This window comes from Puccinia triticina, chromosome 13A, assembly GCF_026914185.1.
Source record: "Puccinia triticina chromosome 13A, complete sequence".
Lineage (NCBI taxonomy): Eukaryota > Fungi > Basidiomycota > Pucciniomycetes > Pucciniales > Pucciniaceae > Puccinia > Puccinia triticina.
In genome coordinates, this window is record NC_070570.1 from 1659281 (window position 1) to 1683000 (window position 23720).

The window sequence follows — 23720 nt, forward strand, 5'->3', positions numbered from 1 at the left end:
ATATCCCTTTCATGTGTACATACCCCTGTTATGCTATTCTGGCTGGATTCAATGGCAGATGGAGTGTTTACTAAAATCAAATAAAAGGTTTCTCAGGGGTATGCTCATTTGCAAGGTTGAAAATTTGCCTCAGCCTACTGCATGAGGACCACAGCATGTTTAGCATTGAGATGCTGAACAAGGTACACACTCAAGGTGCACCAGCATGGAATTTGGGTGCTTGACTCCAGCTTGAGCTGAGGCTTGATTCAAGCTTGCTGAATCTCAACTGCAAGCAGTTTCTAGAGTTTTTCTTGCAGTGTGCTGGAAATTGAGATTTTTAAGTACATGACTCAAGTGGCAGCCAAACACTTGAGTTATATTAAAATATATGAAGCTCTTGAGTGATGTGTATCACATTAGTTAAGTGCATGACATCACATAATATCATTGCTACCAAATGGGGCCTCAGCTTTTTCCCTGGCCTGGCTCAGCTTTTTCCATGGCCTGACTCAGCTGATGCTTAGCTTGTGCTTGGCCTGGCCCTATAGTTTATTTATGCCAAAGCTGAGCATCAGCTAGCTCAGCACTGAGTTTAGTAATTGCTGTATTTTTGGAGCCACATACTGAAAAAGGAATAAAACAGAAACAGATAAAATGATGCAAAAAAAGAAGAAAGAGAGACAATTAAAACTGCTAAATCAATCCAAGAGAGATAGAAGTAAGACTAAGGCCCAATTTGGATGCCGCGTTATACATGATAAATGGGCAAATTCATCACGCGCAACCCAAAGTTTGTCCCCCGTCTCCACCAAAATTTTGGAACCCCCAGGGGTTGCGCGCAATAAATACACACATTTATCACGTATAAAGTGGCGTCCAAACGGGGCCTAAATGAGATAAGAAGAAAAAGAATTCCAAAGGAAACCCTGCTACCTTCTCAGCTGCCAAAAGTTTGAATCTGGAGGATTGGAAACTGGATTTCAACTCTGGAGTCTCTTGCATAGCAACTGTTGGCAGCTGATAAAGTATTTCTTGTAGTCAAGTGAGAAGAGCTATAGGATGAAGATGTATTTGTTGAGTTTTGAGAGATGATAGATTTTATTTGTGAAATATTTTCCAACAGTTTGAATATTTGTATTTGAAAAGGTGAAATGGAAGGAAAGGGGGAAGTAATGAAAAAATAGAAAAGAAACAAGAGAAGCATGGGTGAAAAAGGTCTTCAGAATGCCCAATTATGATATCACACAGTTTCACATCTCCAGAAAAGCTGCATCAATCAGATGTTTCTCATAACTTTGTCTAAAAGTGTTTCCATTGACATTTTAACTTCCTGGGTATTGATAAAGTTTGTGATTGATTGTAGATAGTTGTAATATTCTTCATTATGTTTGAGATTATCTCTCATTGAGTTCAATTTGGGATCTTCTGAGATTATATTCCTTTTGGGCCCAGTTTCAACAGATTCTTTGAGGAGGTAGAAATTCTTCCTGATGGTTTGTTGTTCCATTTCTTCATGTATTTTCATGGCATTTTCTATATATTGTGTATAGGATTGCCTGGATTTGTTTATCATCAAAATGAATAAATTTTTGAAATTGACCTGTTCTTTTTTCAAAATTGATTCTATGAACCAAGGAAATGTTGGAATGGGGGAATATATTGGTATTTCTAGTTTAAAAGATTCATCTATTATTCCTGGGAATACATGAGTTTCAATAAAGGATAGCATCTCACAAATATTTCTTGAAATTGAGAATTTATTTTTGGCAAGTGATGCAAGTAGGAGGTATCTAAGTTTTTGGGTATCAATTATGAATGACAGATGTGTCTCATCTGATCCAAAGGATATCAAATTCTTGGGTTTTCCATTTCCATCACGCAACATGTCAGTATAATTTTTGCTGAAAAAGTATTCATCAAAGGCAATCCATTCATTTGATTGCCCAAATCCTTCTGAATTTTGAACAAGAGACCTCAAATGGTCAATTAACAAATCAAATTCCATCATCAATTGAGTACTTCTGCTGAAGGCTGTGGTGGTTTTTCATTTAAAACAAAACATAGCATTCATCATTTTCTGACTTGACACAAATATTAATTCTGAAATAACTTCATGTCAAAAGGAAAAATAGAAACTCACCAGCAAGAAATTTGAATTGTGAAGTCCAAAAAGGTTGACGGGTGAGATTTGACATTCCTTCTTCAGCATGTGGGATTGCAAAAGCCACAAAGTGCCAAAGGTTTGCATTTCCTAAAATCCATGCACTCTTTTCTGCTTGAAAGATTTCCCTCACATTTTCCTCATTGATGTATTGATTATTGAATAAAAGATTAATCAAATATAATGTATACTGGAGAATATACCTCTGTTCATAAAAATTGTGTTTGATGTAGTCATTGTAATGATTGTAGAATTCTGATTCACAACCAGTCATAACTTCTTTGATTTCTCCAACCAATTCATTTACAAATGTTTGTCTGACTTTGTCATTTGACAAATCAAGCTCTTGATAAGATTTTGTGAATTTATTATCTGTCAGTATCATGTGATTTGAATCTTCTTGTTTCAATACACCCAGTTGATCAAGTCTCCATCTCTTAAGAATGCCCATTTTTCTATGAAGCTTGATTGCTAATTGACAATCTTCAACATATTGATGAAATCTCTTTGATCCAGTGTTTTGGGCTTTTTCTAGAGGATAGTAAAACATTTCAAATGAATGCTGGATCTTGGATGAATCCTCTTCCAGTTCAATCAACTTTGCTGCAAATTTATAAACCATGGTGTTGGATATTCTGGTGGTCAAAGTCAACTCGCTCAAAGAGGCAGTCTGGCTCACATCTTAAGCTTTCATCTGATCCAGCATGAATATTCAAAACTTCACAGAAAGATTGGTATCACCACCATCCCCTCATCAATTTGACTCCAGTTAAAATTAGAACAGCTTGACTTACATTTGTGGCGCTTCATAGGACTCTGTGGTTCCCATATAGCAGGGACCAAGGCCGCTTCCTGTTTGAATTTTTCTGCAGAATCCAAATTGGTCTTCTTGACAGTGTTTGCTTCCACATTATCCGCTCCTAAACCTGGAATTTTTTGTTGAAAAATAAGTCATTACTAAACAGAATTGAGAAATGTAACTTTGAAAAGACCAAGTACCATGGTGACTGGATGAGCATTCCAAATTTTCCATTGAAGTATCTGCCAATTGGGAAACATGATTTGTACTAGCAGAAATGACATTTTCACCAAAATCTAGGTGTGTAGATATCAAGCCTGGGATAGTGCATAAGGTAGCAACAATAAGTTGAGAAAGCATTTTCTCAAGAGTGGAGTTGTGGAGTTTAATTTTCAGGGTTACTGAAGTGAGGTGAAGAAGCATAAAATTTCCTGTCTCAATAATTCATAATTAAGATTGGGGATAATGTGATTACAGAGGCTGGGATGGTAGCTTTATATGTTGCCTTCCTCAAGACCCTGACAGACCCAAGCAGACTGGTTATGAATTTGCAACATCTCAGCAAATGAAAAATTACAGTCAGGGAAAGTGGGTGTGCAATACCAGACACCTTTATGAGATACAAAATCACATTCTTCAGCACTGAAACAGATGCTGTACTGCATGAATGAGTGGGGCAGCAAAGAAGGTGGTGGAGGATATGAGAACCTTGCCCTCACAGGGACTTTCAATAAGAACCCTACAGATTAAGTCCTGCTGACAAACTGCTTGTGAAAACCACAGTTTCATTGAAGGCTTTTCAGAGCTACTTGCAGCTTCACTGATACTTACATCTGAAGGGCAGTATTGGAGTATGCCTGATTGTTTGTTTGTGCTTACTTGACCAACTTGGTGAAAGTTGGTTACAGCCATATTTCTGCCATTTGACAACTTTCCCATATTGGCCAATCTGTGCATATCCATGTTTGACCGACCTGGTGAATACTCTCTGGTAGCTGTATGTACTGCCAGTTTGCAGGGGTGGGAACTTGGCAAGATGTCCTGAAGGGCAGTATCATCTTGAGTACCAACCATCTTTTCTTCATGAAGGGTGTCTTGCAAACTTCATTTGCACCCAGGAGGGACTTGGTTCAGTTTGGGTGTCTTGGCTGCAGTATGGCTGATTCCAAGCCCTAACAAAGAATATATACAAGCGTAGGGTGCACCCTAGCTCAAGTAAGCCTCTCCAACAGAGGGTCTGGGGAGCCCTGCCTGGAGGGCTCTCTGTAGGAGAGGCTTATGAACAATGTCTGCACACTTGCAGACAAAGGAAGAACTTTCAATCACAAAAATGAATAATAATAATACATTAAAAATCAACATAATATGTACAAAGAAATCTGAATAGACAGTTTTCTTGGAAATAAAAATGGGTGCCTTCACCTAATCCTTTGAGGCTATATCTTTCAAACTGATTGAAGGAATCTGTTGTGAAGGTCAAAGGAATCCTAAAGGATATTAAATTGCTCAGAAGATACATTTCTAGATTTTCTGATAATATGCAAGATTGGATATCCTATCTGCAAAAAAATGGAACACTTGAGTGGCTACAGGGGTAGGATCTGCAGATATCTGCAGGTTGGTGAATCCAAGATCCACAAGGCACAATGGTTGCAGATCCTTGTGTACATTTCTCCATTTTATTTCTTTATTTTTTAAAAGATTAGTACAGGGAGAACATTTGGGATTGAGGGGATGAGACCAGTGCCACATGAACACTGAGGTCCAGAAGCATCAGGCTGGCCAAGGCTTACTATTTTCCCTCCTGCCATTTGCCCTTTCTGTCTCAGCCAAATTTCTCTAACTTATCCAAGTCCCCTGTCCCTTTGTGGCAAGCAAGAGAACCTTGTTGAGGTGTGACACACAACCCTCAACTGCAGGGAGGAGGGACTTACACCCAAGTGGCAGTGTCTTGGGTGATCAAGGGGCTTTGCTGTAAACCAACTTCCATGCCCCAGGAAAGATACTTACCATGGCCCAATCAAAGAGTGTTTTGGAGCCTCTATTCCTGAGCTTCTTGGCTTTGGATCCACCAGCTCATGCAGCTCAATTGAATTCTGCTCCTATCATACTTTTTCCCTCCTCCAAAGTCCAGAGTTCCATTTACACAATCTTCAAACTCAGCCATCCAGGGTAGACATTCCCAAAATAAAAAGCTGGTTTTGGCAAGCCACCCCTTCTTTTATTAAGTTTTTTCTAAAAAAGAGAGACATTTGTGGGAAAAAAGGAACACAAAAAGGGCAAGAAAGTCAAGACTACCAGGGAAAGAGGGCATGTCCAAAAGAAGGGAAAAGAGGTCTGGAGTACAGAGGGATTGATGGACAATCAAGCCGCGGCACTTAGGGCCCAATCATAAACAGTTATCGAAGTTTTATTGTAAATTATTCCAAACTTGATTCCAAAAAAAAACTCTTAACTTTTTGTGGCAAATACAGGCCCAAAAATGTTTCAATAAAGCCTCAATAATTATGTACAATTATAAACCTGCGGCCACACAGCAGGAATTCCAAATTCCTGGCTGACACCGCCTGTTCCGCCCCCCCCCCCCCCGCCCAACCAGTGCCATAACCACAACCGCACGGCTTCACCCAACCAAATTGCTGCAAATGATCCCTCCTCCCCTTGACGCCACTCCTATTCATATGTATGCCATGTGGCAATGGCAGAGACTCCAGCAAATCCCAGAAGAAATCTACGTACGCGCTGGCCGGACCACCTTCAAGAGGCCCAATCGCTGGGAGCCTTGGAATGATGACCGGATACCTGCCATGTGGCAATGGCAGCAACTCCAGCAAATCCCAGAACAAATCTAAGTACGCGCAGGCCGGACCGCCTTCACGTGCCCGCCTTCTTGGGTTCGGCGCCAAGCGCAGCTGGCACAGTTGCTGGAGGTGCTGCTGGTGTTGCTAGGGCAGGAAGTGGGGCCTGCGGGTTAGGGAGACTCGCGGCCGAGTTGGTCGCGAGGCTGGGTATGAGTTGATTGAGACCCCCAAGGTTTGTCGGCGGGTAGTAACCCTGGGGAAGCTGGTTGGTGGCCAAAGGGTGGGCCGTTTGAAGCGTTCATCGCTGTCATGTTATTTTCGGGATCCCTGAGATTGGATCAGGCAGGTATGGCAGGATGGATCCTGGTTGGAAATGCATCCGGCGGCGGGGCTGTTGCCGAATCTCAACTGCCTGCGGCTGTGTATTGCTGACCAACGGTACAACTAAAGTTCTACCATTGGATTAGTGCGGTACAGTCTTGCATACATGTACTGTATGCCTGTAAGTCGTTTCGATAATAAAAATTTGAAATTTTTTGATCCCAAATGACCTCCTCGAGGTCATTTGGGCTATTTTGGAATCTGTACATAAAAAAAGGGGGTTACTAAATGTACCCGGGTATTTCCGCGTTTGTACCCGGTTTTTGCGTACCCCCTTTTCCGCGTGTGTACCCGGTTTTTTTCTACTCATTTCTACGCAACGCAAATAGGCTTAAAATTTGTCTAAAATCCTGAAAAGGATTATGATACATTCAAAATTCCAAAAAAGCCACTTTAAATGATTTAATTAATTTTTTCAATACCCCCTTTTCCCAAGTGTGTAATAAGGGAATATCTTTTTTGTTACATGTACCAGGGTTCCAAAAAATTGAGGGAACATTTAAACATGCATTAGAAGCTTCCTTTGAAATTTTTGAGAGAAAAAAATAGGTACGTGGCGGGTACGTGGTGTGCTTAGTAGAAAAATGACTGCTACATGTATAACTTTTTTGTTACACATTTAAAGAGTCTAAAAGTTTCAGAAATGCTTCTATGATGTATATTTTGTGCGCCATTAAATTTATAGCAATGGGGTAAACACCAAACATGAGATATAGGGGGGGCGGGCAGCCTTAATAGGAGCAATCTGGCTAATTATTGAATATCTTTTTGGATAAATTTCCCAGAAGTCTAAGGAATGCAGGCGTTATAGAATGATGCATATTCTCTGCGCTCTGAAACTTTTGGCAATATTGGTACCTCAGAACATCAGATATAAGGGGTGCGCAGTAAGGCAATATGACTACCACACACCTCTTATATTTCATGTTCTGAGGTACCAATATTGCCAAAAGTTTCAGAGCGCAGAGAATATGCATCATTATGTAACCCCTTAAGTCTCTAGACTTCTGGGAAATTTATCAAAAAAAATGTTCAATAATTAGGCAGATTGTTCCTATTAAGGCTGCCCGGCCCCCCTATATCTCATGTTTGGTGTTTACCCCATTGCTATAAATTTAATGGAGCACAGAATATACACCATAGAAACATTTTTGAAATTTTTAGACTCTTTAAATGTGTAACAAAAAAGTTATACATGTATCAGTCATTTTTCTACTAAGCACACCATGTACCCACCACATACCTATTTTTTTCTCTCAAAAATTCCAAAGGAAGCTTCTAATGCATGTTTAAATGTTCCCTCAATTTTTTGGAACCCTGGTACATGTAACAAAAAAGATATTCCCTTAGTACACACTGGGGAAAAGGGGGTATGCAAAAAATTAATTAAATCATTTAAAGTTGCTTTTTTGGAATTTTGAATGTATCATAATTCTTTTCAGGATTTTAGATGAATTTTAAGCCTATTTGCGTCGCGTAGAAATGAATAGAAAAAAACCGGGTACGTACGCGGAAAAGGGGGTACGCAAAAACCGGGTACAAACGCGGAAATACCCGGGTACATTTAGTAACCCCCTAAAAAAAATAAGACAAAAGAAATTTCGAATGAATTTGGATTTTTTTTCAATGAAATTCCAATAAGTGTTTATAATTGGGCCCTTATAGTCCTTCGCAAGATCCCCAGCAGCTTGGTGAGAGAGGGAATTTAAAATGAAGAAAAAGAAGAAAAAAAAAGAATTAGGCTTTGTTTGGAGCTGATATAATTATAGGTGATATAATCATTGGTTAATTCAATGAAAACTACAAAATTCAACATAAAGCCTCCAAATATTTTTTCTAGGCAACCTTCAATACTGGTCTCTTCAATTATGAAGTCAGATTCAACTGATTCAGCCATATTCAGTACTGTAGTACCATTATATCGCTTTTGACCAAAACAAAGCAATATAATGGTATTATGGTGCTGAAGATGGCTGAATCAGTTAAATCTGACTTCATAGTTGATGAGACCAGTACTGTAGGGTTCCTACAAAAAAAAATTGGATTCTTTATGTTGAGTTTTGTATTTTTTATTGAATTTACAAATGATTATGTCACCTAAATTTCTATTGGCTCCAAACGGGGCCTTACACTCCAAACGTTGATTCTCACGTGCGATCTCGGTTGTTGTGGGTTTAAAAGCCGTGGATGCACTTCGGGCTTGGCGCTCGCCCGCAAGTGCTCACAAGGCTTTGTTAAGCTACGCAGCAAGTTTCTGGCCTTGTGGACAAGTCGCTCCCAGCGAGCGGGCAGCGTTGCCGCCAGCCACAGCAAGGCTCTCCCTGGGAAGTTGCAAGGGTGCACCGGTCTTGCAGTCAACTTACTTAGCACTCGGAAGCACTCTCCAGTCTCACCCAGGAAAGGAGGGGAAAGCTGGGCTCAGGATGGATGCACAGGCCAGGAGGCTTTGAGTCCCCCGGCTGAGACAGCGCAGGCAGCTTCCCCTGCCAATCACAGCACCCTACCGGATGTTTACGGCTGTCCAAAAGGTCCACCCCGGCCATACAGGCACCCGTCCTTCTTACATGCCCAAGCAAGAACCCCTCGGGCCACACCAAAACCTTCTCACCAGAATCCGGCGGACCGTGTGCACCAACACCAGCTAAACGACCCAACACAAGCAGCCAAACAACTCGCGCCCCTTTGCCCCAAAGACCGAAGAAAGGAGAGAAGAATACAGATGAGAGAAGCGACGAAGCGCAGAAAAGAACCACGAAATAGCCGCTCTACAAACAACGCACAGCCCAGAACCGTACAAAAGGAGAAAAAGAGAGGGGGTCAATGGTCGAGGTCGAAGGCGTAGACGGAGTGACTGTCGTCGGTGCAGAACGTGCCGCTGGGCGAGACGGTGCGCGAGGGCTCCGCGGGGCGGGTGTGCGGGGGCCGTAAGCGAGAGGGGGCGATTCTGGGGGGCGGGCGGAACGGCTGCTGGTCCTCCTCCTCGTCGTCGTCCTCATCCTCGTCCTCATCTTCATCCTCGTCCTCCTCCTCGTCGTCGTCGTCCTCGTCGTCGTCGTCGTCGTCGAGATCATGGAGGTCGTCGTCGTCGTCGTCGTGGAGGACGGGATGGAGATGGGGATGGCTCTGGCCGAGGAAGTCGTCCCTGGAGTCGACGGAGAGCGAGGTCTGATGGAAGCGGCGGGCGATGAAGAGGGGGGTGTTGGGGAGGGGGTCGGAGCCGGCGTCGGAGGAGACGAGGCTGAGCGGCCTGCTGGGGGCGGGCGGGAAGCCGGGGCGGGCGGACGGGCCGGCGGCGGCGAGGGGCGGCTCCCGGCTCGCCGGGTGCGGTTGCTGGTGGTGGTCGTGCTCGTCGGCGGCGGCGGCGGAGGGCCGGACGTGCAGGCTCGGCCGGTTGGCGCGGCGCTTGCTCAGCGAGCGGGACAGGATGGCCGCCACCCGGGCCGTGGACGGGTTGAGCGGCGAGGAGATGCGCGAGGAGGAGCCGTGGGCAGCCGGGCCGTGGCCGTGGCCGCCGCCAGGGCTGCCGTCCTGCCCGAAGAAGTCCGACAGATCATGCAGGGTGGAGACCATGTCCCCGAAGCTCTCGTTGGTCTCCGCAAAGTCCGACTGGGTCTGGTTGTCGATGCTCTGCTCGGCCTCGTGGCCCCACTCATAGCTGAACTCGACCACCGACGAGCGCTGCAGACTCTCGCCCATAAAGCTCCGCGCAAAGCTCTCGATCACGTCCGTCAACCGGCTCCGAGTCTGCCCCATCGCTTCCTGCACATTTGCCACACACCAGCCCGTCTCATCCGGCATCCCAAACACCCTCTTCGACGACGTCGACGAAGACCCGCCATCCTCAGCCGTCAACCCTTTGCGTCCGTTCGACGGCCGACTCTTGATCGGCATCGGCTCGGCTAAGATGTCCAGGGCTTGTTGGGATGCATTCGTCTGGAGCAGATGCAACAGGGGCGTCAAGAGGTCATAGCCCAGCTCGTTGATTCCTGACGATGCGAACGTGGGCTCGATCGTCTTGAGGAACAGCTTCAAGACGGCCAGGGTTTTCAAGCGAAGCCAGTCGAGAGGGTTACACAGCAAGCCGAGATAGACGACCAAGATATCTGCGGAGAATTTCGGGAGAAAGTATTCGCGGATGCCGTTGACGGCTTGGCGCAGGAAGTCTTCCTTAGTCCGGAAGCGATTCTTGACGAAGGAGACCATTACTCTCGAGAGGCCGTCCATCCTGAACGATTCGGCTACACGGGCAACGCTCAACGCGATCTCATCGATCTCATACTGCATCACTCCCGTCTCCAAGACCTGGAAGCACCACGGCAGACAGGCGGCATACAGCATGGCCAGGCCCCCGTTGAGCCAATCAATAACCCCGCAATTGTCCGGAAGCTCGAGCAAGTCTTTGACCAGACTCCACGAGGCAGAGCAGAGCTGCGATGATCGCAGACCTTTGGTCAACAGGGGTCTGAACGGGCTGGCGTCAGCCTCCCATTGGCTGGGTCTCGAGTTGGCAATCTCGTAGCAAGTGCCAGGCTCGATCGCCTTGACGACCGCCCGGATCAGCTCGATGGCCTCCAAGAACTCCGTGTCGTTGGCCGTCTCGAGGCACGACACCCCCGTCCAAAACAGCTGGGCATAGAGCGCCGCATTGGCCGCGGTGATTCGGGCGCACTCGGAGTATGTGCTCAGCACTTCGAGCGCAAACAGCTGGATGTCCTGGGAAGGGTCCGAGGCGGTGTTGGAGAGACGGACGAGGAGCTCGGCGAGCAGGGTCGGGTCGACGGGTGAGCCGAGGACCCTGACCACTTGCAACGATCGACAGGCGATATGGCGGACGGGACATTGCGTGGCCCATTCGACAGCCACTTGGGTCCAGTTGCGGCTGAAATCGGGGAACAGATGCAAGGAGAGAGAGGCGATCTGATGGACCAATGACTCCATGTTGGCTGGAGGGCCCTTGCGGTGTCTTCGAGAGCCGCCGAGATCGTCGAACTCCCAAAACAGTCTCCATGGCTCGCCGTCGGCGAGCTCCTCTGAGGAAGGACCGGCGGAGTTTTGGAGATGGGCCATTTGGGCTCGGCGCAGCATGCCCATAAAGCGGACCAATCCCTCCTGCATCTGCGTTCTGAACGGGGGGTTAGTGTGGTCGACTTGGACGACATAGGCGTGCAGGATGTGCGGCAGCCGGTCAGCGAGGGTGAGAGGCCGGAGGACCATGGTTTCACCCAGGAGGAGGATGACGGCTTGCATAGGAGAACACACGGCTCGCGAGGACAGGGCAGGGAAGGAGGCTTCAAGGTCGAATGATCTCGAGCCAGCTGACCCGGCTGAGCCTGGATCGCTCAGAGAAGTGGGACTAGACGCAGCCAAGAGTTTCGCGGGCTCGACGAGGCTCAGCAAGTCCTTATGGATCGTATCGGTCGCCTCATCATACGACATACACGAGATCACCGTCCGCACCAAGCCCACAAAGCCAGGCAGGCCACGCCGGGCGGTTTGTTCGACGAGATATGTGGCGATGGCTTTGGAGTTGGGGGGAGAGGCGTTGGACAATGAAGTCCAGATCGAGCGGACCTCATCAGGGTGGGTCTCGATGATCTTAGAAGTGACGAGCAGGACGACATTGATGAGGTTTCTGAACTTAGAGGACGGACTATCTGGGATAGAAGGGGGCAGCTGGATCTGGTTGAGCCAGCTGGGCATCAGACGGGCGAGCGGCTTGGCCTTCTGCGGATCAGTCTGGATGATCCGGGAGCACAGCTCGAGGATGAAGTCGACCGCTGCCACTTTGCGCAAGCTGCAGACGGTGGCCGAGGTACGGAACTGGGCGGCGAGATGCTGGCCGGCAAAGGCGCTCGCCAGGTTGACTTCGACGTCCGACAAGAGGTCCAGCTGCGTGCCTAGCATCCCGCGCGCTTTCAAAAGGTCGATGGCTTGCTGCCGCATCGTCAGGTCAGAATGGGTCAGCCGGGCCAGACAGATCACGAGTAATGCCGAGTCGCGGATCTGGAGGCTCGGGTCCGATATCAATGCGTTCCCCAAGACCCCAAACAGAGTCTGCAGCAACGGCATCGCCTTGGAAGACTCATTCCAGCAAAGCGTCAGGGCGGCCTCTAAGAGCCGATCGGATTCGCTGCTATTTCTTACAGACCCGATGAACGCCCGTCTAGAGAAAGTTATTGTGCTTTTTAGAATAATGTATATATGTAAAATAATTTGGAATCAAGAGACGACTCACCTTGCGTGGACGTGAGACTTCGGATCATTCTTTTCGAACAGCATCACGATCCATCTCAGCAGTCGCGAGACACTAATACGGGGGCGATCGGCAATACTTTCGGGCCGATTCTGGGAGCCACTGGCGACCCGAACGTCGAGATAACTCTCCTGCGAAAAAGAAAAAAAAAAAAAGAAATATAAGGGATGAAGCAGGGCCACGATCAGATGGGAGACTCACGCAGAGCGTCGCGATCATGGATGCAGAGGCCGGAAGGAGATCGCTCGAGATGGTTGTCGAGGACGCCGACGGCCGTCCCCGTTGGGGCACATTAGCCCTGCTGGACATCGACCCGCTGCGCGAGGGATGAGGGTCGTTCCCAGGGGGATGGCCGAAGCTCAGGTTGGCGTGGGCAGATTGGGGCTGCGAGGAGGACGAGCTGATCGCGCGGGTGCTCCAATCTTCGGCCAGATTGTAGAAATCGATGAACAGCTCCTTCGGGAAGAGATGCGGATGGTCGGGCGAGGAAGACGGGCGCGAGAGGGCGGTCTTTCTGAGCAGTCGTTCGGCGAAGGTGAGGAAGGATTTGCGGATGGAGAGGGAGACGAGGTCGTCGAGATGCTGCTGAGACTTGAGAAAGATGCAAGTCTCGCGGGAGAAGGTGGCCAGGATGTCGACGGTGCGGTCGGCGATGCGGTAGTCGGGATGGAACAAGAGCTTGGTGGTGGATTCGTGGAGCTTGCCGATGGCCGAGAAGAGTCTGATGATCTTGACGGTCCCGTTAGGCCGGGCGGAGCGGTCCTTCTGGGCCTCGATCATCTTGCGCTCACTCGTCAGATGGTGGGCGAGGCCCGAGAGGCCTTCGAGCAGGGTGGGGTACATCGAGACGTGGATCGAGCTCATGGCCCGGATCGCCGCTTCCCTGAAGGGCGGCTGTTCGGAGGTCAGGAAGGGCACGAGGGTCTTGATGAGGTCCTCCCCGGGAGAGATGTGCCTTTCGCGGGCCGAGGCACTCTGGGAGGTGTTTGACAGGGTGTCGATCGTCGGGCTGAGGTTGCCGGTCTTGGGGTCAGTCGAGGTGGTGATGCTGGTGACGCTGATGAGGAGCGAAGACCAGGACATGTAGAGGTTGCGGTCGTCCCAGCCTGGGTTGAGCCCGGTGCCGCTGACGGTGGAGCGGCCGCCGACACCGGCCGCATCGGAGGCCAAGGGATAGAGTCGCTGAAGCTGGCCGTAGAGGAGGATTCGGGCATGGGATACGGTGGCGGGGAGGAGGAGGAGCGAGGTACTGAAGATCGAGGAGAGCGCAAAGCAGAGCAGGGTGTAGTCGGCGGGGTTGTCCGATTCAAGCAAGCGGGTCAGGCTCTCGCCGTTGGCCGCCTTACGGTGTTTCTTCCACTTGACCAGCCGGGTCCGCTCGACGCTCGAGAAATCGTCGTCGTTGAGGTTCTCGAACAGCCGTTTCTCGGCCTCGGCCAGAAGAGTGGTGACGCTGCAGGTCGGGTTGAAGGTCATCGATCGTGGGGTGGTCACCGAGCTGGCCTCTTGGATGATCCCGCGGGCGGTAGCAATGATCCGTAAGGCGTCCAAGGCTGAGCGACGGATGTAGTACGACCTGGAGCACAGGAGCACCAAGCCGGTGGCTTCCATGTGGCAGAGTAGCTTGGTTCCCTCGGCGCCAAAGGAGGGCGAAGACGCATAGTCTGGATCCTCTCCGTTGACAGACAGCTTGCGGATGTGTTCGCACCATGCCGTCAGGGCTTCGACCCAGAACTTGACGAGGTTCTCCACTTTGGAGTCGAGCCCTTTCTGGAGATGGGGCTTGATCCGGACCAACAAGTCCGGCTTGACGAGAAAGCGTGTGTAGGCTTGAAGGACGGCAAAGGATTTGCCGGCCTGTAGGAAGCGCCGCAAGCACAGTTTGGCCTCGATCGTCACGCCCACGTCCAAGGACACCAAGCCTCTGAGTAAGATTGCAAGCGATGCCGACTCGGATGCCGGCGAGTTGATGATCCGCGGCCACGCCTGTAAGCAGGTCTGGAGGACGTCAAACGTGGGCTGGAGGTGGCGCGGGTATTCGACTGCAAAAGCGCCGTGTCGTTTGATGACGGTCGGGCCGTCGAACGTGTCTGCCCTCGCCGCGACGCTGTCGTGCCACGGAGTGAGGTACCTGTCTTCATTGATGGTGAACGGGGCGAGGGTCCGGTCGCAGTACGCGGCCATCTGAAGCACTTTGGTCCCGATCGCATCCACAAACGCCTTGATCCGGGGTTTCTCGAGCAGGTCGGGTTTGAGCGCCTGGCCGTCGTTGGGCGATTCCCCAGCCCTGGAGGAGTAATTGGGGTCATAGATGATGTGGGGGTTTGAAGAATTTTTCGAGTGCTGGTGATGGTCGTGGGTTGGGTAGGGCGGGTCTTGGGCCTTTTCGAGTGAGGTGAGCGCTCTCAAGCTGCTGGTGATTCCGATCATGATCCGTTCGGCCCCGGTTTGGGCGACCAAGCCTTGGTTGTTCTCGTTGGCGTCATTGGCGTAGGTGAGAAGGGTTCTGAGGACAAAGTCGGTGCCATAGTCTAGCTGCCAGTGCAGGATGAAATGGATCAAGGAGACGAAGGTGTCAAGGGAAACTTCGGACGGATAGACGTTCTTCCGATCTGGAGGGAAGGCGGTTCGGAGGATGGGTTCGAGCCGCTTGTTCAAGGCCGATGCGCCTTCGCGGACCCGATGCAAGTATGACCACGTCAGCTGGACGATCCCCAGCATCATTGCGGCTCGGGTGCTTTTCTCCTTCAGCTTGGTGGTGCACCATTCTACGGTCTCGGTCCACTTGGGCAAGAGGAGCTCTTGCGGGGCGGCGCCGACGGCTGCACACATCAGTGGGACGGTGGAGTTCCAGTATCTGGATTTCGAGGGTTTATCGGACATGGAGTGCGACTTGCTGAGGATGAGGTTGATCGCCTTGCCCCAAACGGGGTGGTTGACTTCGGCGGTGGCCGATTGGACGACTTGAGCGAGCAAGGGGCCGAGGGTTTCGGCCATGGCGGTCTTGACTGATGAGCCTCTGGAGGACTCGAAGAGGGTGGCGAAGGTCGCGATGAAGTCGGCGGTGTCCTCGAATGCCTCGAGCGGGTAGACCTTCAGCTTGAGAAACTGGACGCCTCGGACCAGGTATCCCAATCTGGCTTCGCCGTCCTTCTGGTCGCGAAGATGGGCGACCCGGTTCATCGCGTCCATTTCGGCGGCAAAACGGTCGCTGACGCTCGTGAATCTGAGGGGTATAGCAGGCATTATGCATAGAACTTTTTTGTGAATGAGGGAGATGGCTGCTTACCTGATGTTGGACAAGGCTCCAAGGAGATAGGCAAACATGTTCATGTTGGCCTGTTTGTTGGGCGTCCTGGCGGTGAGGTGCCTGTATACGAAGAACCGTTGGGGGTGAGGAATGTGAGACAGGGCAGATGGACAAGCAACGACTCAACCTACGGATCGGCATTCTTGATCGAGTTGAAGATGATCTCTTCCAGACGGGTGCCAAGGTCTTCTCCGAGTGCTTCCCGGGTGACCACTTGGACGATGGAGATCAGGGCGCGACAGAGGATGTAGACCAGCGCCAGCTGCCGGGAGAGAAGGATTAGAGCTGAGGGCGACAGATATGACCAGCCAGCTTACGTTTTTGCGCTCGGAGAGGACAGCCGTGACCCGGCGAGGATTGAGGGAGTTGCCGCTGGTGACCCTGGGTTGCTCGTCCGGGCAGATGTGAGACTGAGCAGCAGCAGCAGCAGGAGGAGGAGTGGAAGAATCCGAGGGGGCTCACAAGGCACGTTGGATGGCATAGTCGTCGCTCGATTCGCCCTGGCGGGACTTCCAGCGCATGACGAAGTTGACGACCTGTGCGGGGTTTTTCTTGGAGACTTGGGCGAGAGAGACGAATGTGGCGTCGAAGGCCGGGTCGACGGCGTGGCCGAGACAGTAGGGTATGTACACATCGTCCTCCGCCGAGGCGGGCTGATCGCACACACACGCTTCAATTCTTCGAGCCGTGCGGGGACACGTTGTGGGGGCACAAACTCACGATCGGCTTGCTGAGGAGCTGGGCAAGCTTGCTCTCGCATTCTTCGAAAAACCTGTCCATGATCAGGAAGATGGCGACCTGCGGGGAAGGTGGAGGTTGTCAATGACTGAGCTCGGATTGTTTGATGTGTGGACAGACCTCCAGGGGGGCATGGTGGTCCGGCTGGGCTGGATTCTCATTTCTAGTGCGGGGGAGGTGGTCGTTGATGGTGCGCTGGGTGGTGCGGGGGTGGTCTGGGGCTGGCTTGGAGGAGATTTGGGAGCGCAGGCTGGCGACGGAGAGTTTCCTGTGGGTGGGGTGCTGGCTGAGGCTGTGGTTCCGGGTGACTGTGGGGGGCTGCTCGGCACTCGGCCTGCGGGAGAGGGGCGGGGGGTGCTGTCCGCCGAATGGGCGGGAGGCGGGCAGGCTGGGTGCTGGTCCGAGGGCGGGCTGGCTCCTGGGGGTGTGGGTGGGCTCGTCGTCGAGCTCCGGGATCTCGATCTGCATCACTTCGCGCCGGAGTGGGTTGCAGCCCAGTCGGCGGCTGAGGGCGGAGTATAAAAGGCACGGAAACTGCACGATACAGTCCGGCGGTGGGTCAGCTCTCGCGTGTCGATCCCGGGTCTCCAATCTCGGTGAGGAAAGAGAGAGGATCCCGGGCACGCGAGGACCGGAACTGTAGGTGCGCGTCGGTGACAGTTAAGGTTGATACCTGTCACCGACTAGGTTATGAACTATGTACATATGATGAAGTACATAGAAGATAGAACCCAGTTTTCACCTAAGTGTATATCCAACTCTAACACCCCCTCCCACGCATGTGAAAACTACCCGGTCAATCCCAGCTTAATCCCCGCCTCTATCATCTTCGTCGCGCCAAGCTTTTTCGTGAATACATCCGCTAATTGATTGATTGTACTGGTCCATTCTAACTTGATGTCATTTGCTCGGATTAAGTCATTAACAAAATAGAAAGCTCGCTGTAGATACTTCGTCTTTTTCTTTGATGTATTGTCCGTCGCAATCAAGATAGCGGCTTCATTGTCGACGTGAATTGAAGTTTGTGGATATTGCTCGATATCTTCAAGGATATTCATCATGTGCGCAAGTTGTTGAGAGCCTTCTGAGAGAGCCAAATACTCTGCGGCACACGTCGATAGAGCCACTACCGTTTGCCGCCGAGAACCCCATGCTATGACGTCACCGTAGTAAGTCATTGCATAACCCGTTGTCGATCTTTCATGTTCGCCTCCCCAATTCGCATCGGTCCACAATTGAAGGCCTTCTCCCGTTCCCTTGTACGCCAACCGTTTCCCCACCGTCCGCCTCACGTATCCGATCAAACAATCGAGAGATTTCCAGTGCAGTTCGCTAGGATTCGAACAAAAACGCGCCAAGAGGTTAACCGAGTAAGAAATGTCTGGACGAGTCCCACTAGAAAGGTACATAAGGGATCCAATAACTGATCTCAATTCAGTTGGTTCAACAGGGTCCGATGTCGAAATCTCAAGTATGTCATCTGGCAGTGGGCTCGTCTTCAGGTATGTGTTGCGCTTGTATTTCTCGACAATCTTCTGCGCCATTAGGCGCTGGTCAAGGAAAACACCATCCGATCTCTGTTCGATGTTGATCCCGACAAGGCGCTCAACCTTCTCGGACCATTTGATCTCCAGGTCTTTTGTCATCCCGTCTCGTAATTGATCAAGAAGCGATTTTTCCGACGCCAGCGCAAACCCATCGTCGACGTGAAGCCAGATGATAACAAAACCCGAATCCTTGCGGAAAAGGTACAGTGATGGCTCAATCTCACTTGCTTCGAAACCTAATTTCTCGACTGTTTGCTTGAAGAACTTCCACCAGCACCTAGCCGCCTGCTTGGTCCCGTAGAGGGCTTTCTTGAGTTTCATAACTTTCCCTTTTAATTGCGGTAGGATTTCGACGGGTGGTTGAACATAGACGTCTTCTTCAATTGGGCTATATAAGTAAGCAGAGCTAACATCAAATGTTGCTGTCGACAAACCAAACTTGTTCGCCATTGAGATCAAAAGACGTAAAGTGTTCAGTGAGGCGGTAGGTGCATAGGTCTCATTACAATCAATTCTGATTTGTTGATTGAATCCCTTTGCAACGTATTGAGCTCGAAATTTTTCGATCGAACCGTCCGGCCGCCTTTTCAGCGAGAAAACCCAACGCGCCCCCAGAACCTTCATCCCTTTGAATGGATTGACCGCCTCCCATACATCCAGCTCATCAAACTTGTCCATTTCGTAACCAGCTGCCTTCCTCCACGAGTCCGCATCCAAACCCGCAAGTGCCATCTTGATGGTTTTCGGTAAGTCGATCTCAGGGCCTATATCCAAATCCCGCAGTTGCTTAGTTTCTTCCGCCGCGATCAGGTCAGTCTTCTCCTCACCCAGTTTTAGCATTATTTGGTTGAGCACGAAGTCCAGATCTGACTTCTTCACTTTCTTCTTTACCGGCAAATTCTGAAAATCAGGAAATACCGCCGCAGTCGAATGGATTGCACAATGTTCTCTTGGCGAGAAAAACAACCATCCAGCACCAGCGTCTGGGTACCCAATCAAAACAGCATCCTGAGCACGTTCGTCCAGTTTCTTCCGTCGCTCATTGGGTATGTGGATAATGGCTTTCGCACCAAACGGATATAGCACGTCTGGATTCGGTCTGATGCCATAGAACAATTCAACCGGACACTTCCCTCCAGATCTCGAATTCGGCAACCGGTTGTGTATGTGCCCAGCCGTCGACCACGCGTAACTCCAGAATCGCCGGGGAAGGCCGCTCTCATGTAGCATAGTCCTGGCCATATCGCCGATCGTCCTATTCAAACGTTCGGCCTCACCATTTTGTTGTGGTGTATACGGGGCACTAGGAGCAGTCTTCACGCCGATCGTATCAAGTCGCTTCCGAAGGCTTTGAACATATTCCGGTGCGTTGTCACATTGGACATGGACGGGGTACTTTCCGAAATAATTCTTGATGTGCGCAAGCCACGACATGATCTTGTCCGGGACGTCCGATTTCCGTTCAATGGAACCAACAAACAAAAACGTGCTAGCATGATCTCTGAGTGTTATGCAGTATTTCATCCCGTGAAGATCCGTCTCAAACGGTCCCGCAACATCCGAAACCATAAGGTCCAATGGTTTGTCTCGACAGATTTGTGACTCAACGCCGAGGGACTTTCGGTTCGTGCTTTTTGATTTTGCACACCGGTCACAGAAGAACGACGACCATTTTATCTTTACGTCAGGGTAATTGACCTTCAGATATTGCTTGACGACCTCATCGGAAGCATGTCCCAGGCGGATATGCCAGATATACGGGTTGAAAGAAGGTAGTTGCGAGACTTTATTGATCTTAACAGAGCCGGGAACAGTCTCCAGGGACCAACAGTAGTTGTGAAAGATGGTAGGGTAGCGGTTATTACATGGATCTAATAAAGTTGCCTCCGTTCCCTTGTACTCCAATCTCCAACCAGATGCGACCAATCTCCCCGTAGATAAGATGATTCCATCAACCCCAGGCACGAAGTAGACTTCCTCAATCACGATCTTCCCGGCTGGTGTTGGAATCGTTACTCTGCCGACGTTGGTCACGGTGACATTGCAATCGGTAACGGCAAGGTAGAATGTGCGAGGCGTCGTCAGCTTTCGGGTCGGTTCGAAAAGGCTTGACTTCCCACTCACATGAGCAGAAGCCCCCGAATCCAGAAGGACCCCCTCGGTTAAATTGGGAAAGGCAACTTTTCTGACGTGGTGTTCTGATTTTCTCCCCGGGACGTATTTCGATCCTTTTGACTCGAAATCTGTCGGTGGCGGTTTGATTTGCTTCATCGCCACAGCTCGCCAGAACTCGGAACAATCGGCGAACCAATGGCCATCTTCACCACAGTAAGCGCACTCCGTTCCGTATCGACGCTCTTGAGCTGCCGTCTGACCTTTTCCCTTATAGTACTCCGCTCGCTCGACGGCAAACCGAGGATGATTGAGCTTCGACGATCTATCCACCGAGTTACGTCGCTGGGGAGTCACGTATTTCCCTTTTGACCCCTGGTTGAACGCATTAATCCGATCAATCTCCATTGGTACGTGGTCATTCTGCTTCTTGTTAACTTTCCCAGACGCTGATTGAATGACGGTGGCGACATTGGCAAAAGACGGTGACTTCTTCTCGTTCAGGTTTTGATCAACGGTGAACTCAAATTTGGTCAGTTCGGTCCCAGCTGCTGGCTTGTACGTCATCTGCAACAGGATACCAACGAGCTCATCAACAGTGATTTTCGATTGCTCTAGTTCGGTATTGACTTTCGCCCAAGTCGACACGGTGACTTCGTTCGCCAAACCCTCATCATTCGCCAGTTCCAACAGAGTAGTCAATAGATCGATCTTGTGTCGGCGGTCCAATCTCTCACACTTCAATTTCAAAGCTTCAAAGATTGCCTTCGCGGTTTTGTGTCCCGCCGCCTTGATGATACCAAGCAAGGATTTCTCAATGGTGTTCCGCATGAGACTCGAAATCGCATGGTTGTACTCGGTAGCCAGGTCGGTGAAGTTGTTAGACTTCTTTATCATCGACTCAGTCAACGAGAACGCATACTGAAGGGTCCCATCAATCGATTCTTCCCATTGCGCCCAGTTCGCCGAGTTGAACGAGAGTACGACGTGGTCCGGGTTCACCTCTTTGTGGAGTTTGAGGGGCGACTTTAGGAAACTCGCAAGTATAGCTCCTTGGCGATGCTCCTGAGCTCAAACGGCGGCCGCAACGGCATCTTCTTCTTGAGGTTGGGCTGCTTTGAGGCGGTTCAGCTCCGCAGTCATGTCTGCCATTTGACGTTGCAGATCGGCAAGCACATCATTTTGACTTGCTGCCATAACGGTCGGTGTGTGGTTTTCCAGGTGAGTTATCCTTGTAAGAACCTAATTTATTTTATTCCTGATATTTTCCTTATGTTGAACCTGATATTGTTCTTCGACCTCCCGAAGATTGAGAAACTTTTTCCTTAGACAACGCGAACCTCAGATGAGCCGGCTTTTAACCTATAAAAGGCATGGAAACTGCACGATACAGTCCGGCGGTGGGTCAGCTCTTGCGTGTCGATCCCGGGTCTCCAATCTCGGTTTTGCATTGCTAACTAAGCTGACTAACCTGCACGATACAGTCCGGCGGTGGGTCAGCTCTCGCGTGTCGATCCCGGGTCTCCAATCTCGGTGAGGAAAGAGAGAGGATCCCGGGCACGCGAGGACCGGAACTGTAGGTGCGCGTCGGTGACAGTTAAGGTTGATACCTGTCACCGACTAGGTTATGAACTATGTACATATGATGAAGTACATAGAAGATAGAACCCAGTTTTCACCTAAGTGTATATCCAACTCTAACACGGAGCGATGGCTGGCGGAGTGATCACATAAGCAGAACTCTAATCAGCACTGATCGGCTGATCAGCGGACTCGAGCACAGATACAGGCTGCGCAAGCCGGCGCCCGGATCTTCAATGCAGCGCCCAGGGTCTGGCTGGCGGAGACGGCCTGCCTCGGGCCCCAGTGAGACCACCGGCGGAGGGGCCGGAGCTCACAATCAAGGTTTTGCACAGCAGACACATGTCACCAACATGTTCCCAGACCTGGGCTAATCAGTTCAGCTGGACACTCACCCACCCCAGCCAGCCTGGATCCTGACTCCTGCATACTCTATGGGGCACCACAACTGGGCACCCTCAGCCAGTGCTACATATAAACAGATTTAAAGCTGCACAGTACTACAGTAGAGTTGAGCCTCCCAATACAAGTTCTTTCAAGAAAACACTTGATGCAACTGGGTGTCCTGTTACATTGGACTTATTTAGAGTTCTTTATGTTAGACTACAGTCTTTGGAACTGTGAGGGTGTGGAGTGCATCTGACCAAATGGTGGCAGTGGCCTTTGCCTTCAACAACAGGGAGTATTGGCTTCTGTTTTATCCAAAGTATGATCAAGATCAGGTCCAAGGTGTCTACACCAAGCATGTAACTGGCCCTGGGAAGAGTGGCCTTTTCCCATGCTATGTGTGGTGGTTTTGGCTAGGACCAGTTACATGCTTGGTGTAGATGGCTTGGACTTCATCTTGATCATATTTGGGATGAAAGGGTAGTCAGCACTCCCTGACTTTCAATACATGCCAAGCATGTGATTGCCTGGTGGCCCACCGAGCAAAATGTGACAAAGCCTTTCTTTCACTCGTAGTTTTTCTTTATTTGAAGGCTTTGACCCTCCCACAGGCAAAGAAGCCAGGGGAGTAGCTCCAGAGTGCAACAGAATACTGCTGTGGTTCCAAGAGGCCCTGTGGAAAGTGAAACTGGGCCACACCATGCAAGAGGTCCTGAAAAGGGCTATGGGAGGAGGAACTGTGGAGGCCACACCAGGCCACCCCCATCAAAGTGAGAACTTCTCACTGGGTAAAAGCTTGATGGGGCTTTCATGGTGGGTCCTATCCTTTTTGGGATCCCTTGCATGCTGTGGCGCAGTTCCACTTGCCAAAAGGCCTCTTGGTTCCACAACAGACTCTGTTGTGCCCTGAAGTTGTTTCAGCTCTTTGCTTGGCACCAGCGGCAGCAGTGCCTGGGTCTTTTTGACGGGTACCAGCAGTACCCACCAAGTTGTTTTTTGTAAGACTAGCCCTGAAGTATGAACCCAAGAAAAATTGGCTAACTAGCCTTACATGACAAAGGTAAAATGTAAAGAACAAGAAACATGAGCATGTATGTAAAGTGACAACATAAAATAACAAAAGGAACAATCATCAAGCTGTATTGTTGTAAACTATTTCAAAATGTTAATTGTGTATTGTAATAGTGTAACAATACATCTTATGGTTTGGTTGGTGGTCTGGATCTGGTTCATATATAATAGAAGAGCTACCTGATTGAGAACAATTGACAACTAAAACAGCCACACCATAACAATTACACATAGCTTTAATGGTAACTTCACATCCCCACTCTTTGGGATTAGATTGTAGTTGTGCAAGATATCAAGAAAGATCTGAATGGAAAGGAGCATAATTATGGAAATTATCTTGCAACTCTTTAAGTATTGTTTTCTTATTTCCAACCCACTGCTTTTGATTACTGTGATGCCAAAATGACATTGCACAGAACTGACAAGTATCATCACCTAAAATCAACATGTTAATCAGCTTGGCTTGGCTACAATATAAAATTACTGCAAATTTTCCAATTCCAAAGTAGGCCATTTGGCCGAACCAGATAAGGGTTTATCGTTTTTGGAAGATCCTTCAACTGATATTCTCTGCGATCCAACAAGTTATTCAGTCCA

At 49.7% G+C, this 23720-nt stretch overlaps 1 protein-coding gene across 1 annotated transcript; it reads right to left on the reverse strand.

Annotated features, from left to right (window-relative positions):
• Window positions 1-8941: 8941 nt before the first annotated feature.
• PtA15_13A160 (uncharacterized protein) lies at window positions 8942-16893 on the reverse strand (the record flags this gene model as incomplete). The annotated part of the gene is made up of 10 exons (XM_053162330.1): window positions 8942-9022; window positions 9227-12287; window positions 12360-12508; window positions 12579-15603; window positions 15667-15747; window positions 15819-15949; window positions 16005-16068; window positions 16150-16340; window positions 16408-16485; window positions 16546-16893. The coding sequence occupies 10 exons, from the start codon at window positions 16891-16893 to the stop codon at window positions 8942-8944; spliced, it is 7209 nt and encodes a 2402-aa protein (XP_053026316.1).
• Window positions 16894-23720: the final 6827 nt, after the last annotated feature.